The following is a 20,110-nucleotide window of genomic DNA, read 5'->3' on the forward strand; positions in this document are numbered from 1 at the left end:
TTCAACAGTTTATCTTTCACAGTGTTGACATCAGGATGGCAGTCACTGTATATCTGGTCTGTTAACTGCTGAAGACAAAATCGACACTATGACTGAGGTAGTTAAAGTTTGCTACATAGCACCATCAAATTCTGTGCCATGTGGAAATGTTGTCTTCTTCTCTACCTACTTTGGATTGCTGTGCGGGACTGTCACAGATTGTGTGTGTTACTTGGCATCTGTTGGACCTAAGTAGAAAGTAGTCTAGCCCAATGTATTATTGAGCATGCTAATTCATTATTTTATCTGCCACTGAGCTTCAGAGCAGTCCCTTGCAGCCCCAGCTCACGCGTACAAGACAGTAGGTTCCATCGATTGTGTGGGAGTTCGTTTTGCTGAAATGGAAATTCGGGCTTGTTAGTAGACTGACAGAGAAAATAGTTGCATTTGAAACAGAAGCCATTCACAGTTTTGCCCTTCAAAAATGCAGCTCCCCCCAAGCTTCCTCTACCGGCCTGATTCAAGAACGTTCTTTGATCCCACTTCTGGTTTGTGTGATGACACTTTTTCTCCCACCATCCTGTACACCATCACATAGGACACGCATCTCACTTGAACTTATTATATATGACCATTTTATACATTTAAACTAAATTTACTGGACACAGACCTGTGTTAAGCAACCATCCGAGGGTGAACTTGTATCCAGTTGCAGCCGCAGGAGACTGACAAAAAACTGGCCTCTCTCTTGTCAGGAGGGGGAGGTCATGCCATCTCACAAATGTCGTGCCCCTCCACCATGGCAAATATCAACTACCAACTGTTCCAATGACATCATGACGCTGCTGGAGGATGGAATTTGGCAATGAAAAGGCCCGTGGGAGAGGTCCTGAGGTAGCTCATTCCCTCAGTTTTGAAATTGCACTGACTTCAACATGCGCTATGTGTCCTATGGTTTGTCTGACTGAAAAAGCCACTAAGCTCTGTTTTATGGAAAATTTTATCCTCTCTATTTTCATAAGTAGTGAGATTTGTTGTAAATTGTGCCATTTCAGAGTTATAAGTAGAAAATCTGCAGAAATCCCATTTTTTGTGGCTACCTCCATTTTTGACACATTTCCACGGCAGGATTTTGGTGAAACTTTGAAAATTTGGACTCATCCCCCTCAAAAACATATAGAAATCTTGTCAAAACAACTTCTACATAACTTTCCACTCTTTGGTCCTTCTGAGCACCATTTGACTGGACCAAAGAGCAGACCTCTGCAGCTGAGGTCTTCAGCAAGTCATCCATCATTGGGAAAATTGTGTTACACTGAAGGACAGATATGTAGAGAAGTGTGTTTTTCACGATCTTGTATCAAATTTTTCATTGTGATACGTTAAAACTTTATGACTATTCATAACGAATATTTTAGTGTATTGAAACCTGGTGTTGCCATAATTTAACCTACATTTATATGCGATTATTGCATTTTTTCCAGGTGAAACAAACTGTGGATGACAGAGTAGCTGTTCTTAATGCCATCAACCGGCACATTTCTCCGCTGAGGCTTATTCCATATTTTGTAAGTTCATAACTGCAGGCAGATAATTTTTTTCCACTCTTGATTTTGAATTTTAATGTTATGCTTGGAAGGAATCTTTGAGTGGTATACAGTGATATTTTTTTCCTATCCTATATCCACACAACAATTCATGGTTGCAGTGGTAGGTTCTTGCAGGGATTTGTACAAGAACCATAACTATTTTTGAATACAGTGAGTATTTTTAAGCCCAAGTAAAAGCCTTTTCTGCAGGCAAACTCTTTCTATTCTCTGTAGTAATACATTATGCCCCTTTAACTGCGGTTCTTAGTAAAGTGGATGATATTTTGCATATATTAGGTCTACAACTTTGCTTCTGCCATTTTGCAGTAGATGATAGTAGTTGCTAGTGGTGGTGCAGGTAGTAAGTCACAAGTATCATACTGTACTTGTAGGCATTTGTAAACATAACACCATCAAAATATTAACTGAGTTATGATTACATCATTAATTTATACTCGATTGAATATGTCAACTTACAAGCTGAATTCCTGTCATTTGCAGAAAGTTTTAATTTTCTGCTTTATCACGAAGAAATCTGTGCTTGAGGTTCATAAAATGTTGGGCAACACCTTTGGTGAGGTACCTATTTTTGAAAGAACATGCATAGAATGGTTTCAGTGCTTCAAGAACAATGATTTTGATGTAGAAGTCTGGCATGGCAGTGGAAGAGAGGTGTTTGAAGTTACGGAAACAATCACAGTAGATCATTATCGAAAACATTTTGTGCGTTTCACACGATCACTGACAGACAAATGGCTGCAATATAGCAAAAGCTACGAATAGGCGGTTTTGCGCCGTGGCAGTGCTCAACCCCATGTCACAAAGCATGTCAAAACACACTTGGAAACATTGAAATGGGAAGTCCTTTCCCATCTGCTTTATTCTCCAGGGATTCCTCCCTCTGACTACTACCTTTTTCGACTTTTTTCATCAATGCCAAACGGCCTGGCTGACCAGCACTTCTGGTCGTATGAGCAAGTGCAAAATTGAATCAATTTGTGGATCACCTCAAAGAATCCCTATTTCTATCTCCACAGTGTTTGTATGCTGCCTGAAAGATGAGAGAAGGTGATGGCCAATAAGTTGAATAGTAAATTTTTTGTAAGTTTTTAACAATTAAGCTGAGAAAAAATAGCAGAAGCAAAGTTGTAGACCTAATATTATTTTTAAACAGTTGAATATCCAGGATTTAATAGTGACAGTATAACAAAAGGGTAAATTGCTATTCATCATATAGTGAAGATGTTGAGTCATAGACAGGCGCAACGAGAAGACTGTTAAACAAGTAATCATTCAGTCAAAGGGCCTTCTTTTGGACAACATACACATATGCACTGCATGCAGTAACAACTCATACATACACGACCACTGTCCCTGGCCCCCCAGGCCATTCTGCAAGCAACAGAGCATGATGGGAGAAGCAGTCTGGGTGGTGGGTGTAAGGAGGAAGCTGGGGTGAGGACGGGGAGGGATAGCAGTTGGTGGATATTAAAGTGCTACCTGTGGGAGCATACAGGGACGAGGGGAGAGGGTAGGGGAGCTAGATGCAGTCAGGAGATTTGACAGTGGGTAGGAGTAGTGGGGGGGGGGGGGGGGGGGGAGAAGTAAAAAGGCTGTGGGTCCGTTGGTGGAATAGAAGGTTGTGTAAAGCCGGAGTGGCATCAGGGAAAGGGATAGGCAAGTGAAGGACAGTGACTAACAAAGGCTGAGGCCAGGGGGTGTTAAGTAGCGTAGGGGATATTGCAGGGAGAGTACCCTCCTTTGCAATTCACAAAAGCAGGTGTTAGTAGGAAGGATCCAGATCATACAGGCTGTGAAGCCATCATTGAAGTGAAGAACATTGTGCTGGGCAGCATGCGCAGCAACTGGATAGTTGTGTCTCAAGGCCACAGTTTGTCGGCGACCATTTGTGCAGACAGATGGCTTGTTGGTTGTCGTGCCCAGGTAGAATGCAGCACAGTGGTCGCAGCTTAGCTTGTAGATCACGTGACTGTCTTCACAGGTAGTGCTGCCATTGATGGGATAGGTGATGCTTGTGACTGGACTGGAGTAGGTGGTGGTAGGAGGATGTATAGGACAGGCATTGCATCTGTGTCTGTTATGGGGATATGAGCCATGACACAAGGGCTTGGGAGCAGCGGTGGAATAGGAATGGATAAGGGTACTGTGGAGGTTTGGTGGGTGGCGAAATACCACTGTGGGTGGGGTGGGAAGGATAGTGAGTTAGACGTTCTCTAGTCATGTCCTGCTCTCTGCCATCCATCTAACCTCCCAGCTGCACCTAGCTGCCCTACCCTCTCCCCACAATGTCCTGTATGCTCCCATAAGCAACACTTAACTTTCCTCCTCCCCCACCCTGCTATCCCTCCTCCCCCTCCCTCCAGATCCAGCCTCCTCCTTACCCCAACCACCCAGATTGCTTCTCCCATCCTGCACAGTCCGTCACAGTCTGGGTTCAGTTGCCAGAGACAGTGGTGGTGGTGGTGGTGGTGGTGTGTGTGTGTGTGTGTGTGTGTGTGTGTGTGTGTGTTTTGTCTATTTCAGAAGGAGGTCTTTTGGCTCTGAAATCTTGAATGTATAGAAGTCTTTCTGTTGCATCTGCCTGCAACTCTTCATTCTACTATATGGTTAGTAGCAATCCTAGCCTTTTCTTAATAATATTATTTTTGCATAATATTGTGGAATTATTGCAAACACATAGTAGTAGATAGTCTTGTTTTCTCATAACTATACGTACTATTTTTACAGTTTCACATGGAAGATGGACATATAACATTCCTAGTGAATAACTGCAGTACTTCCCTCATTGCATTGTTCAAAAAGAACCTTAAAGTGCCATACATGTCTACTGAGGTAAGTTTTTGATGGCCCTTGGTCTACTGTTAGTATGTGTAACTGACAGTGACTTGCTTGTAAAAATAGCTCTCGGTGACTTTAAATTTGGATAAAATTCCAAGCTGCTGATAAAATAGCGACATTGGCTCTATCAGGAAAGGTGCTGTTCAGAGGTAGTCAATGTTTACCAGTGGGTGTTACCTTATTTAAAAACTTCGTTGGTCTGTTTTGACGGTTATGCCATTCTATAGAGAGCAATTGCTGCATGTCAGTTCACTATACAGATTCCTATTATGGATTACTGAAACCACTTTAAAGCTTGCCTATTATCGTACTGCATCCGTCACCACCACCATTCTCCCTGCCCATTATTCCATTTTTCTCTAAATTTTTCTCACCTAGTGGGTGGCGTAGTAATGATAGCTGGATTCGTACACCAAACAGTGGCTGTTCAAATGCCCATCTGGCCATCCAGATTTGATTTTCTCTGTTTTTCCCTAAATCAGTTCAGGTGAGTGCTGAGTCAGTCCATTTGAAATGACATGGCTGATTTGATTCACCAGCCTTCGCCAGTCCGTGCTTGTAGTCAATCTCTAATGAGCTCATCATTGACAGGATGCGAAATGCCGGTTGACCTTCCTCACTGTGGTCTGGCCCAGGGCTTCTCAGACATTTTCGTTGACTACTACTTTTGTATAGGCATATTTCTTCGAAAACCTCACTCACTGTTGCAAATGTAATTACAGTGAAACCCTGCTTATACACTTTTTAAGGGACTTCAAAAAAAATGGAGTAAAATGCAGGAAAATGTAAAATGTGGGAAATAACGTTTTAAGCTGTAAGAGTTACGTATAGGATACCCCATTATTTTTTTGCACTTTGTGTATGTGCACATAATAGGCATAAAAATACTTTTGTCAGGGACTTTATTATCTAATGAAAACTGTTGATGTAATGATAAAAGATGACTGTCTGGGAAGTAGAAGCTTTTGGCTCAATTTCATACATCATAATCGATGTTTTTGGAAAGCCTGCAGCTGTCATTCATTTTTTAATTATGAAACACTGCACCAGTTACGTATTTTTTCATGCTTAGTGCAGTGTGTTTTGAAAATTTTTTCTCATTGTCAAGTGCAAATATTTACATAAGAATTTTGTGTGGTGTTTGCATATGTGTTGTTCTGAGCCTCTTGGACTGTAGTCATCTGTTTGAGGTTTTCCAGTACTGTGCCTCCTCAGTCACGTAGAAAACCACACACAAAAACTGTCACTCACATTGTTTGTGTGACATCACAAAAAATACATACGTAAATACTGCACTTGACAACGAGAGTTCTTAAAACACATTTTGCTCAGCACAAAAAAATACGTAATTGGCACTATGTTTAAATCATTTGAGCAACGCAAAGTGCTTGAAAGTGTCTACTAGCACTACAAGTGGACAAAAGACAAAACACGCCAAGACGGTTTGGAAATGGTTGTGATTGGTCATATTATATTCGAACGAACCTAGCTACTCCCATCAGCCACCACGCATTGTAGAATTTGGCAGTGGCAGGAGATACGACAAAAATTATTCCAACTTTTACACATTTAATGGTTGAAGTCTGCTGAGTAGAGCACCCTAGTGTCAAGAAACTTAAGCACGTAATGTTTGTAAACACTACTTGGCCGGCAACATCATGCCAGCATCATTTTATGTCAGTTTTTCTCCATAAACATTTTTTCATAAAGGGTAGATTGTGGGAAAATTATAAATATTGGGTGCAAATTAACATTGTGGACATAGGAAATTTGATGGGAGCGATAAAAAATGTTGTAAACAGCAGGAAAACATTAATTCCAGGAACATAAAAGTGGGGTTATACTGTAATTAGTACTGTCAGCATATATGGACAATGGGTATTATAGTTTCCGCCTAGGCACTGCACAACTGACCCTCTTGGTTGAAACTGTAATGGAGTAAATTCTTACATGTAAACAATACATGAGAAAGTAATACTTGAACTAGATAATATTTGTTTATAAGAATTATGATTAAAATGGTGTAATGGTGCTCCAATAATAAGATTGCCAATTCTGATTGAAATCCTGTGTGGGAGCAGCAATAATAAGATGGCCTATAGCAATAGAAAAATACAGGATTTTTAGCAGAAACATTTTAAAAAATTACTGAGTTGCAGCGATCCTCCAGAAATATTACAAATAACCATGGATACCCCTTTTAACGACGTGGCCGAGTGGTTCAAGGCACTTCAGTCTGGAACCGTGCAACCGCTACGGTCGCGGGTTCGAATCCTGCCTCGGGCATGGATGTGTGTGATGTCCTTAGGCTAGTTAGGTTTAAGTAGTTCTAAGTTCTAGGGGACTGATGTCCTCAGCTGTTGAGTCCCATAGTGCTCAGAGCCATTTGATACCCCTATTAAAACACCAGTAGAAAGTATAAACCACCAAAAATCCATCAAGTTTACAAAGCTTTGGAAGAGCCCAAAAACTAAAAAGCAAGTGTAGAAGTTCAGACATTAGCAGAACATTGGAAATATGCAGCTGAACCAGTGAAAATATCATTACACCAATGTATACTGAAAGTGTGGAACAAGGAAAAACTACTGGAAGATTGGACTACAGCTGTAATCCATCCATTACACAAAAAAGAAGACAAATCATATCCGGACAACTATACAGGAATTTCCCTTTTTGATATCTCATATAAAGTCATGTCAAGAATTCTGTGCAATTGTCATAAACATCAGCCTGAACTGGAAGGAGTAGAATATCAAGGTGGATTTAGACCCTAGAGAACCTGTCCAGAACAGGTAATCACTTTTAAATTGGAAACGGATTACTACAAAAGAAGACAAAAACAAGAAGTTACAACTTTTGTAGACTTCGATGATTGTATCTACAGATCTTCAGTGATGAAGCTACTAAGCAGTTTTGGTCTCCATCCCAAATTCATTAAATTGATAAACTTTACTCCAACAAACACCAAATCTAAAGTAAAGTTCAGAGGAGAATATCTGAACCATGTGTAATTAAGAGAAGGTTAAGATAGATGGTTTATTGCCATTACTCTTCAACTGTGCACTTTAGTATGTCATGAGGGAATGGTACATGGAAAATTCTAAAAACATAAGAATTAGAACCAAAGAAGATGAAATAAAATTAAATTACTTGGAATTTGCAGATGACTTTGCAGTACTAGCTAGCGTTACTACCTAATAACAGTCAAGAAGTCAGAAATCAAATAACAGGCCTACAAAATGCTGCACAAAAAATAGGACTCCGAATATCATTCGAAAAGATTGAGGTAATGGTAGGAGATCCACTAGCAATCAACCACATAAAAGTAAATAACAGGAAGGTAAAAACAGTGAACAGTTTAAATACCTAGGAGAAATTTTTAAATACGACTTGGTTGAGAAACCTGAATGGCAAATAAAAACAAACGTGGTCATACAGTAAAAATGTCTGTCAGTCAAAACTAAATTAAAACTTTACAAGATGTTTGTTCAACCGAGGTGACATACAGAAGTGAATCTCTTTTCAGAGTCACCCAGAAAAACAGAATCAACAAAATTCTAAAATTAGAGAGAAGAGTAGCTAGAACATCCATAAATAAAAAATATCAAAAGGATGGAAATGGTGTATAGTGCCAAATGAAGTGATGTACAATGAGCCAGAACCCTTTACAGATACTATATAGAAAAAAGGATCTCTGTTCTTGGTCACAGTATGAGGACACCAGAAACCAGATTATCAAGAAAAATTATAAAGAAACTCAGGAACATGAAACAACAAATAGGATGGATAAAGAAAATGAGGGAGGATATGAAACGTGGAGTTCCCATTGTAAGAACGATCAGTTTAGTAAGTCATACTGCAAAGTATTGACAAAAGCTGGCAGAAGCCAACCTGGCTGAAGATCAGTTTCGGTTCGAGAGGAAGGTAGAAACATTCAAAGGAATACTGATCGTATAAATTTAAGGTTGAAGAAAGGAAAATCTACTTTTATATCATTAGATTTAGAAAAACTATTTGATAATAATGTCTGGACTGTACTCACTGCAGTTATGAAGGTAGCAGTTACAAAATACCACTGGGTAGCAGAGTACTTGTGGACTGCACATTGGTTTTCCTTGGATTAGGCAGTGGTTTGAGTCGTCTCACGAATGTTCACCACTCGATACACTGGGAACAAAATCGGACTGCATACTAAGTAAAGATACTTTGACTGTCAAAAAGCTTTAACGCTAAGCTGTTGAAGTATCTGTAACAAAGTTCCTGAATTTACTGCCCTCCAGGAAAGTTGACACGCTCAAATTATTCTCGAAACTGAGCGCTGGCGGAAACCCAAAGTAGAAAGTTCTGAAACATTTAGCAGGTATGGAATGTATAATGGACAATCAAAAAGCTTCTGTTTGAGGGCATTGCTGCAGTGTATATGCAACATAGCGCAACTGTAATGCTGATATATGAGCACCAACATGTTGGCAAGGAATTAGTGTGGCATTTGTGTCTTTCCGGTGTGTGTGTGTGTGTGTGTGTGTGTGTGTGTGTGTGTGGGGGGGGGGGGGGGGGGGGTTAATGCAGAACATAAAACTACAGTGACATTATTACCAAGCATCCAGACAAGACCGACATGTTTTTTTAAAATTATTATTATTTTCTTGGCTGCCAAATGACAAAAACTAATATACAGCCATAGGAGATGCAAGAATATGTATGGGGCAGCACGTCCATCGGAAACTGTCATTGTGGAATGTTGTGCCGAGTTCAGTACTGGTCGGGATTCGACACGAGATGCAGATCAATCTGGGTGGCCGACCTTTTCCATTGTGGACAACAACAAGCAGGCAGTAGATGGTGCAGTTAGGTGGACAGGCAGGTAACCATTTGTGCGGTGGCAGATAATCATGACATCAACTTCATAAGTGTGCAAGACATTATCTGGCAGGAGTTAGGCTACCATAAAGTCTTGAGCTAATGGATACCCTGCACGTTGAATGCTGAACAAAAATAAAACGGGATGACTGTTTGCCTGAAGCACCTACTAAGTTTCAATGTTGAAGGCAATACCTTCCTTGAGCACATTGTTGCAGGTAACAAAAAAATGCCACCATTGGGAACTGGAGTCAAAAGCATTGATGATGTAGTGGTGTTGTGCATCGTCCTCTCATCCCAAGAAGGTTGAAAAATCTTTGTCACTACTATGACAGCACGATCTCTAAGCCTTGTCTGTATACTGACATAGTTGATAAGGTAAGCCCTGTTTGAAGCTACAAAGTTTAAAATATTTGAATTTTGGTAGAAAGAGCAGATAATTACTAGTTAGCATCCCACTTGGAAAATGTATGGACATCATTAGTTCCAAAGTGATGGATGTAGAAGATTAATGGGCAAAGTGTAAACGGATTGTAAATCACTCTCTGGACATTTATGTGCCGAGTAAGTGGACTAAGGATGGAAAAGACCTGCCGTGGCTTAATACAAAATTTGGAAAATGCTGAGAAACAAATGATGACAGACAAAAGTTCTTAGAGATTTGTGTGTGTATGAAAAGATCAGTGCCCCAGTCGTACAACAACTGCCACCGCCTGACATGTAATAAGCACCCCTGCCATAGAGAAAAAAAGTTGTAAGCACATAAGTCGTGAAGCCCGGATAGAATCCCAGTTTGTTTTACAAGGATTACTCTACAGCATTGGCCTCTTATTTAGTGTGCATTTATCACAAATCTCTCACCTAGTGCAAAGTCACAAGTGTCTGGAACAAAGCGCTGGTGACTGCTGTACATAGAAGGGTAAAAGAACAGGCATGCAAAATTACAGATCAGTATCTTTAGTATCGGTTTGCTGCAAAATTCTTGAACATATTCTCAGTTCAGTTTAATAGACTTCCTTGAGATGGTAGAGCTTCTGTCCACAAACCAACATGGATTCAGAGAGCATCACTCCTGTGAAACTTGTTTGCCCTTTTGGCAAGCGATATCCTGCAAACTGTGGATGAAGAGCAACAGGCAGATTCCAGATTTCTGGGAAGCATTTGACACGGGGCCACACTGGATGCTATCAATGAAGGTTCAATAGTACGGAACAGATTCCCAGATATGTGACTGATTTGAAGACTTCGTAGGTAATAGGACCCAGTACATCATCTTCGATGGCAAGTGTTCATCAGAGACAAGGCTGTTGTCAGCTGTGCCCCGGGGAAGTGGAGTAGGACCACTGTTGTTCTCTATATAGAGGAACAATCTGACAGACTGGTTGAGGAACAATCTGCAGCTACGAAGTCTTTCACGACGTATTTCTTGAATAAAAATCTCTCGGTGTACATGCTGCGTCAATCCTGAATTGACGCGGCATGTACACCGAGAGATTTTTATTCAATCAGCAGCTGTTTACTGAAGGTGCTTAGTGTACGGGAAGGTGTCGTTGAGTGACTGTAAAAGGATACAAGATGACTTAAACAAAATTTTTAATTAGTATGATGAGTGGCAGCTTGCTCCAAATGTAGAAAAATGTAAGCTAATGCAGCTGAGTAGGAAAAACAATCCTGTAATGTTCAAATACAACATTAGTAATGTACTGCTTGACAGTCACACAGATTAAATATCTAGGTGTAAGTTGCAAAGGAATACGAAATAGAGCAAGATTGTAAGGATGGTAGGCGGGAAGGCGTAGAAGGGAAGATGAATGGTCAATTTTGATTTATTGGGAAAATTTTAGTGAAGTGTGCGTCATCTGTAAAGAAGACTATGTAATAGACATTAGTGTGATCCATTCTCGAGTATTGCTCGAATGTGTGGGATCCCCACCAGGTCAGATTAAAGGAAGATGCGGAAGCAGTTCAGAGGTGGGTTGCTAGATGTGTTATTGGTAAGTTGTATCAAAAAGTGAGTATTACAGAGATGTTTTGTGAACTCGAGTGGGAATCCCTGTAGGTAAGGTGATATTATTTTTGCAGGACATTGTTGAGAAAATTTAGAGCAGTGGCAGCTGAAACTGACAGCAAATGATCCTACTGCTGGTCATTGTGCATTTCGCATAAGGACTGTGAAGATAAGATAAGAGAAATTAGGGATGGAATGGAGGCACATAGACAATTGTTTTTCCCTCAGTCTATTTGTGTATGGAACAGGAAAGGAAATGACTCATAATGATGCAAGGAACCCTCCACTGTGCACCATACAACGGCTTGAGTAGTATGCACATTAATGTAGATATAGAAGTGAGAGAAGTAGTTTGAAGAAATGGTTTGCCCCACCCTCTCTCAGGCCACCAGCCTACATCCTCTTTCTGCAAAAGCGGAGCCAGCACATAGTTGTGGGGATTGTAGTTGCCTTTGATCTTTTTGAGGGGGTGGAGTGTGTAATCGAAATGTGTGATGCAATCTAAAACTGTCGTGTTAAAGTGTCCACATTGAACTTAAGCCCACAGACAAACATAAAGGTATTATTGTTCTCAGATGATAGGTGCCACAGCTGAGTACTACGTTACATTATGTGGTGTGTTACATTGTACGTACCATTCAACCACCAACTGTTATGGTACCAGAGCATGGATTTCACTGGTATGGATTATATTTGTGCACTTTTTACTTTGCAAACGCTTTCTTACACACATTACCTGTCCAAATAGGGAAACACAAGATGATGTGGAATACCAGTAACTGAAAATTGGACACATTTCCAATTTTTATATTGAGAAAATAAAGCTGTTTCAGTCTATCAAAGATAAAATGGTCCATCTGGTTACAATTCATCATGAAATAGTATATATTATGTAATTTCACTTTTCCACACTTTGAGGCAAAATTTGCACCAATATTCATATTTATCGCAAAATGGGAATTTTTCAGGACCGTACCAATAAATTACGAACAGGATCCACATCAGCACCTGGAAAAATTTCACAGTTTAAAATCTAGTTTTGAAATATCTGTCTTACCATTACATAATATAACTGGAACCTTCCATTGTCTCTAGACCTGTTCCATACGTACAACCTTATTCAACCAAGTGATAACAATGATTAAATTAAGCTCTGTGTGAAATTCTACCACACGTCTTCCCTTTTCAGTCCTTTCCCTCATTCTGTGTTCTACTGTTTTTCCTTCTCTTCCTTTTCCTGCTATTCAATTCTAGTCTCCCCTACAAAATTAAATTTTTGTCTCCTTTAACTATCTGAATTATTTCCTTTCTCTTATCATGCCTTCTTTGAGTCTCTTCATCACCTGGGGGTTTTTTTGTCATGTAAACTTGTAAATTTTTACTACTCTCTGGGAATTTCAATTTTAATAAATTGTTGCCCAAACTTTCATTATGATCTACATCTCTTCCACAGTGAAACCATTCATTTAATTTATTTCTGTAGTATTTAATATTTACAACCATTCCTTTTGCATGAAACCATCTAAGTATTTTTGTATTGTGATTAGTAGCACTTTACATCTTAACCACTTAAATTTATTTAGTTTATCTGTCTATGAAGTAATCAATTACTGTGGTGTTTTATTCTTTCAGCCAATTTTGATAGTTTTATATTTGCTATCTAATACATATTTTTAATGACTGTAGATTGAATTGAAAGTCCAGCTTCATGCCAAGAAAATGAACCTCTCTGCAATTTTGCAGAGAATTATTAGCAAAAGGCTCAGTTCTGAGAAAACAGTTTTAGACCTCTCATACCTGGCTAGCATACCTGGTGAGTATCTGCCTTCAACATGCATGTTAGTGCTAAGAGCTTTATGTAGATTTTATGCATTCTATGACTTCCTTTTCAGGGAAATTTGTATTGTTTCTGCAAACAACTATGGAGAGTCATGAAATATTTGTGTGTACAGTGGAGTCCACGGCCCTCAGACACTTCTCTATTTACCGAAAGTTGTCAAACTCCTGACAGAGACTCCTTAGTTATTCATTAATTTGCAAGTCTATTAAAGGAATAATTCAACAGCTTGAAAATAAATGCATGATTCGTTATTTTCTTAACATACAATGACTCTCCCTGTCAGCTTTTCCTGTCTTGCTCTGCACTGAGTGTGGGTTACTAGGCAACTTGTGAGTTTCTTGTAGCACGCAACTGCTCCAAGGTATAAAATGTTACTTCATTCTTGGTCACATTGTGTTCCAGTTTTAGCTGTTCCACACACTTTGACCATGACTAGTGCCACAAACCCCATTCTGTCAGTGTGTTTTGATGTAATATCGACAATACTGCCAGGCGGCCTACTCGATTGGCACATTGGTGGAGCTGGCCTCTACTGTTTGATCGTGGCATCTTTAAAAATTTACAATTTTCGAGCTTTTTCAGCATGCAGCGATGAGTTATTTTTCTGCCAAAACAGCAAGACTCCTCTACTACATTTAGTGTCCCATTTCCTAATTCCCTCAGCACTGCCCGATTTAATTCGACTATGTTCCATTACACTTATTTTACTTTTGTCGGTATTCATCTTATAACCTCCTATCAAGACCATGTCAGATCTGTTTGACTGTTTTCCAAGTCCTCCGCCGATGTGACAGAATTATAATTTCATCAGTGAACCATATGTTTTTTAATACTTGTCTTACCAAGTTTCACTTTGGTTTGTTTTTCTGCAAGTTTTAGATAAGCTTTCGCTCCCTGAATGTTATATCTGCTATTTTGACAATTTCAAAAACTGTAGTCTAGCCAATACACTCAAAAGCATTTCTCTTCATCTGCAAATGCTATAAATAGATTTGTCTACCTTCAGCACAACTTCTAAGGTAAGTCGTATGTTCAGTTTTACCCCACGTGTTCCTACATTTCTCTGAAACCCAAACTGATTTTCCCCAAGGATAGCTTCTACCAATTACTCCATTACTCTATAAATATTTCGTGTCAGACCTTTCAAAGTGATGTCTCTGTAATATTCAACCATGTAAGTGTCTGAACTTATTGGAACTATTGCATTCTTCTTGATATCTCTAGTGCAGTTCCTGGCAGTCACAGATGCAGGTGATCATGACACTGAGCAATATTCGTAACCTGGAATGTAAACTTGGTACACAATTAAGAAGTGTTGCTCCCACATGTGGATATTAAAATGTGATTCTTTAAATTGTTTATTTGTTATTTCTCTTCTGCATGTCATTACAGATGTTTCTACAAAGATTTGTTGTCCTATGATTATTTATTTTAATTGGAGGCCTTCTCAAGTAGCAAAGGTTTAATTATCCACCCTGTAACTTGCACACCAGGTGGAATAGGTTTGTCATTATATCTCCCATATGATTCTCATGTACTACTTCTCCCCTTTCTATAATATCGCCGTCAAGTTCATTTCCATTGTATAGCCATTCTATGAATTGCCGTAAGAACCACCACATTCCATGTAGCCATGTAGCTGGAAAATCTGTGACTGTTCTTATTTTCTCTAGATCAGGATGGACTCCATTGCCACTAACGGAGTGCCCCAAGATTTTTATTTCCTGGGGAATGACGAGGCACCTCTTTGGATTCAAATGGAATGAGCTTCAGCACAGTTGTTAGGTGGCTTAAATGTTATCAATTTAACGCTTTGGAGAAGGGCAACGCAGCTAATATGTCACACAGATTTTCTCCAAATAAAGATCAGTGACATAGGACTGTGAATAAAATATGTGAATCGTACTGGCAGGGAAAGAATTTTACTTGCCTTATGACATTGCTGAGTCATTTTGTTGCCATGTGCACCACCTCTCATGTGGAGTGAAGGATCTCAACTGATGTCTGTATTGTCGCCTCCACTCTGTGTGTTTGTTTTCGGGGTGGCCTGACATGATGGTGAGATAGGGTTTTTGTTGAACAATAGTGATTCAGAGCTTGGTGAAGAAATTTCTATAGTGTTGGTGCATAAGTTTGTAGTGTTATTGTTTTGCATGTTGTATTCTGGTTGCTACGGGTTTATTTATTAACCGTCATTTTGTATTTGCAGTTCACTGTTGTTGTTTGAGTTTACATTCTATTATTTTGTCTTTTGGAGATAGTGAGTGAAGCTGTGGACACTAGAAAATGGTGTGCCAAGCAGAGAAATCGGAACATTTCTGACATATTCTTCTGTTTGAGTTGAGTAGATGGGTGACAGCAGTGGTTGTTGTTGTTGTTGTTGTTGTTGTTGTTGTCGTTGTCGTCTTCAGTCCTGAGACTGGTTTGATGCAGCTCTCCATGCTACTCTATCCTGTGCAAGCTTCTTCTTCTCCCAGTACTTACTGCAACCTACATCCTTCTGAATCTGCTTAGTGTATTCATCTCTTGGTCTCCCTCTATGATTTTTACCCTCCAATGCTAAATTTGTGATCCCTTGATGCCTCAGAACATGCCCTACCAACCGGTCCCTTCTTTTTGTCAAGTTGTGCCACAAACTCCTCTTCTCCCCAATTCTATTCAATACCTCCTCATTAGTTATGTGATCTAACCATCTAATCTTCAGCATTCTTCTGTAGCACCACGTTTCAAAAGCTTCTATTCTCTTCTTGTCCAAACTATTTATCGTCCATGTTTCACTTCCATACATGGCTATACCCCATTCAAATACTTTCAGAAATGACTTCCTGACACTTAAATCTATACTCGATGTTAACAAATTCCTCTTCTTCAAAAACGCTTTCCTTGCCATTGCCAGTCTACATTTTATATCCTCTCTACTTCGACCATCATCAGTTATTTTGCTCCCCAAATAGCAAAATTCCTTTACTACTTTAAGTGTCTCATTTCCTAATCTAATTCCCTCAGCATCACCTGACTTAATTCGACTACATTCCATTATCCTCATTTTGCTTTTGTTGATGTTCATCTTATATCCTCCTTTCAAGACACTGTTCATTCCGTTCAACTGCTCTTCCAAGTCCTTTGCTGTCTCTGACAGAATTACAATGTCATCTGCGAACCTCAACGTTTTTATTTTTCTCCATGGATTTTAATACCTACTCCGAATTTTTCTTTTGTTTCCTTCATTGCTTGCTCAATATACAGATTGAATAACATCGGGGACAGGCTACAACCCTGTCTCACTCCCTTCCCAACCATTGCTTCCCTTTTATGTCCCTCGACTCTTATAACTGCCATCTGGTTTCTATACAAATTGTAAATAGCCTTTCGCTCCCTGTATTTTACCCCTGCCATCTTTAGGATTTGAAAGAGAGTATTCCAGTCAACATTGTCAAAAGCTTTCTCTAAGTCTACAAATGCTAGAAACGTAGGTTTGCCTTTCCTTAATCTATTTTCTAAGATAAGTCGTAGGGTCAGTATTGCCTCACGTGGTCCAACATTTCTACGGATTCCAAACTGATCTTCCCCGGGGTTGGCTTCTACCAGTTTTTCCATTCGTCTGTAAAGAATTCGCGTTAGTATTTCGCAGCTGTGGCTTATTAAACTGATAGTTCGGTAATTTTCACATCTGTCAACACCTGCTTTCTTTGGGATTGGAATTATTATATTCTTCTTGAAGTCTGAGGGTATTTCGCCTGTTTCATACATCTTGCTCACCAGATGGTAGAGTTTTGTCAGGACTGGCTCTCCCAAGGCTGTCAGTAGTTCTAATGGAATGTTGTCTACTCCTGGGGCCTTGTTTCGACTCGGGTCTTTCACTGCTCTGTCAAACTCTTCACACAGTATCGTGTCTCCCATTTCATCTTCATCTACATCCTCTTCCATTTCCATAATATGGTCCTCAAGTACATCGCCCTTGTATAGACCCTCTATATACTCCTTCCACCTTTCTGCTTTCCCTTCTTTGCTTAGAACTGGGTTTCCATCTGAGCTCTTGATATTCATACAAGTGGTTTTCTTTTCTCTAAAGGTCTCTTTAATTTTCCTGTAGGCAGTATCTATCTTACCCCTAGTGAGATAGGCCTCTACATCCTTACATTTGTCCTCTAGCCATCCCTGGTTAGCCACTTTGCACTTTCTATCGCTCTCATTTTTGAGACGTTTGTATTCCTTTATGCCTGCTTCATGTATGGCGTTTTTATATTTTCTCCTTTCATCAGTTGAATTCAATATTTCTTCTGTTACCCAGGGATTTCTACTAGCCCTTGTCTTTTTACCTACTTGATCTTCTGCTGCCTTCACTACTTCATCCCTCAAAGCTACCCATTCTTCTTCTACTGTATTTCTTTCTCCCATTCCCGTCAATTGTTCCCTTATGCTCTCCCTGAAACTCTGTACAACCTCTGGTTTAGTCAGTTTATCCAGGTCCCATCTCCTTAAATTCCCACCTTTTTGCAGTTTCTTCAGTTTTAATGTACAGTTCATAACCAACAGATTGTGGTCAGAGTCCACATCTGCCCCTGAAAATGTCTTAGAATTTAAAACCTGAATGAGATTTTCACTCTGCAGCAGAGTGTGCGCTGATATGAAACTTCCAGAATGAGATTTTCACTCTGCAGCGGGGTGTATGCTGATATGAAACTTCCTGGCAGATTAAAACTGTGTGCCCGACCGAGACTCGAACTCGGGACCTTTGCCTTTCGCGGGATGTTTCCAGGCTGGGGGATGTTTCCAGGCTGCGGCTAAGCCATGTCTCTGCTATATCCTTTCTTTCAGGAGTGCTAGTTCTGCAAGGTTCGCAGGAGAGCTTCTGTAAAGTTTGGAAGGTAGGAGATGAGATACTGGCAGAAGTAAAGCTGTGAGTACCGGGCGTGAGCCGTGCTTCGGTAGCTCAGATGGTAGAGCACTTGCAGCGAAAGGCAAAGGTCCCGAGTTCGAGTCTCGGTCGGGCACACAGTTTTAATCTGCCAGGAAGTTTCAATTTAAAACCTGGTTCCTAAATCTCTGTCTTTCCATTATATAATCTATCTGATACCTTCTAGTATCTCCAGGATTCTTCCATGTGTATAACCTTCTTTCATGATTCTTGAACCAAGTGTTAGCTATGATTTAAGTTGTGCAGAAGATAATGTTATGCATCTGATGGAATAGCAACAGTGTGGTATACTATGAATTGCTTCTCTGAGGTGTAACCATCACTGCCGACATTTATTGCCAACAACTGAGACATTCGACAGATACAGCCCAAGAATGACAACCAGGAAGACTGCTTGAAGTGATGCTACTCCACAATAGCACCCACCCACATTCTGCTAGACTGGAAGAAAAAAGAAAGAAAAAAAAACACCAACAACACTATATAAGAGTATGTTTGGGAAGTCATTCCACACCCACCTTATTCACCTGATCTTACACCCTCAGATTTTCATCTTTTCTGCACCGTGTCAAACAACCTTCAAGGAAATCCCTTTCTGTATGAAAACGTGCTGTGAACATGGCTCGACAAGTTCTTTGCCTCAAAACTACACGATTTCTACAGTTGCGAAATCATAAAGTTACCCCAGCATTTCCAGACTGTTGTAAATAGTGAAGGAGAATATATTGTTGATGACTAAAGTCTCTGTTATGTGTATCTATTGTGTTTATTAGACTTACGGAAAAACACTATGAACTTATGCACCTACCCAATAGCTTCGAAAGCAGTTATGATAATCTATTTATTTCGCCGCCTTTTTTTTGTAAGTATACGTATTGTCTATTGTACACTGCGAAGCTAATTTTTATAATTTATTCTATAGAAGTAGATGGCATGTCTAATGATGAAGTGCCAACAAGCCCTCAATATGAAGCTGCCAGTATTGATGTTAAACCAGAGATCCCTCTGTCTCGACTGATCAGTCTACCTCTTTCAGCTGGGCAGTGGACAGATGATGACACACCTGCTACACAGCTTCCAGTTTCTGAAGAATCGTGTGAAATTTAAATTCAGATTGACCAGAACTCTTCTGTGTTTGATTTATTTCACCTATGTTTTTGATGAAGTGCTGAAGATGGTAAAACCAGAGACACACCCCAATATGAAAACAATTATTCATCATCATCATCATCATCTTCGTCATCATCATCATGATCATCATCATCATCATCGGGATTTCCTTCCAGCAAGCCGAGTAGGAACTTGATGAATGATACACCTCCATTGGGTTCTCTCCTGGTATAGCTTTTCCCTCTCCACTATATCCCATGTTACTCCTCTCCTCGTGAGATCTTCCTTAATCTGGTCTGTCCATCTCTTTCTAGGCCGCCCAATTGGTCTTCTTCCTGGTACCTCCATCTCCAAATACTGGCGTGGAGTTCGAGTCGGGCTTCACATGACCGAACCACTTCAATCTCAAAGCACCCATCCTCTCCTCTCTGCAGTCAACGTCACCTGCAGGTCTCTCCTTACATAATCATTCCTTACTCTGTCTCTCCTAGTTTTTAACAACTGTGGCATAATCTCTTTTTATGTTATGTGAAAGTGGATAAATTTTGATATGTGAGATATATATTCTGGTATTGTCATTTTTTCTTTTCTTTTCTGTTCTGGTAGTCAGGCAAATGCTAATAACAGCATTTTGTATGCAGTAAACAGACTGCGTGAAAGTTTCTGTCCTAGAGTTCATGTTCTATACATGGATGGTTTTTACGGTAAACCTGATTTGCTCAACCATCATGAAAGAACAAAACTAAGGCAGTGGGTGGTACAGTAATGAAAAATAGAAGAGGACTAGCTAAAGATCTAGTACCCCAGAGACTGAAAAAATTGAACTTTTGTTTCTTAGATGAGATCATTTTCTGTTTGTGAAATGGAAAGACACTAAGCATGTACTTACTTTGACAACAGAATACAAAATACAGTATCTAAAATCAGTGTCAGAATGAAGTTAGAAA

At 39.8% G+C, this 20,110-nt stretch overlaps 1 protein-coding gene across 1 annotated transcript in view; it reads left to right on the forward strand.

Moving 5' to 3' along the window:
* The window catches only part of LOC124551100 (nuclear RNA export factor 1-like), a 137,933-nt gene that overhangs the window by 33,187 nt on the left and 84,636 nt on the right, over window positions 1-20,110 (forward strand). The window contains exons 6-8 of the mRNA XM_047126029.1: window positions 1,464-1,547; window positions 4,317-4,421; window positions 12,982-13,108. Of these exons, the coding sequence (XP_046981985.1) occupies window positions 1,464-1,547; window positions 4,317-4,421; window positions 12,982-13,108 (316 nt within the window). The remainder of the gene's footprint in view (window positions 1-1,463; window positions 1,548-4,316; window positions 4,422-12,981; window positions 13,109-20,110) is intronic.

Source organism: Schistocerca americana, chromosome 9 (genome assembly GCF_021461395.2).
Source record: "Schistocerca americana isolate TAMUIC-IGC-003095 chromosome 9, iqSchAmer2.1, whole genome shotgun sequence".
NCBI classification, from domain to species: Eukaryota; Metazoa; Arthropoda; class Insecta; order Orthoptera; family Acrididae; genus Schistocerca; species Schistocerca americana.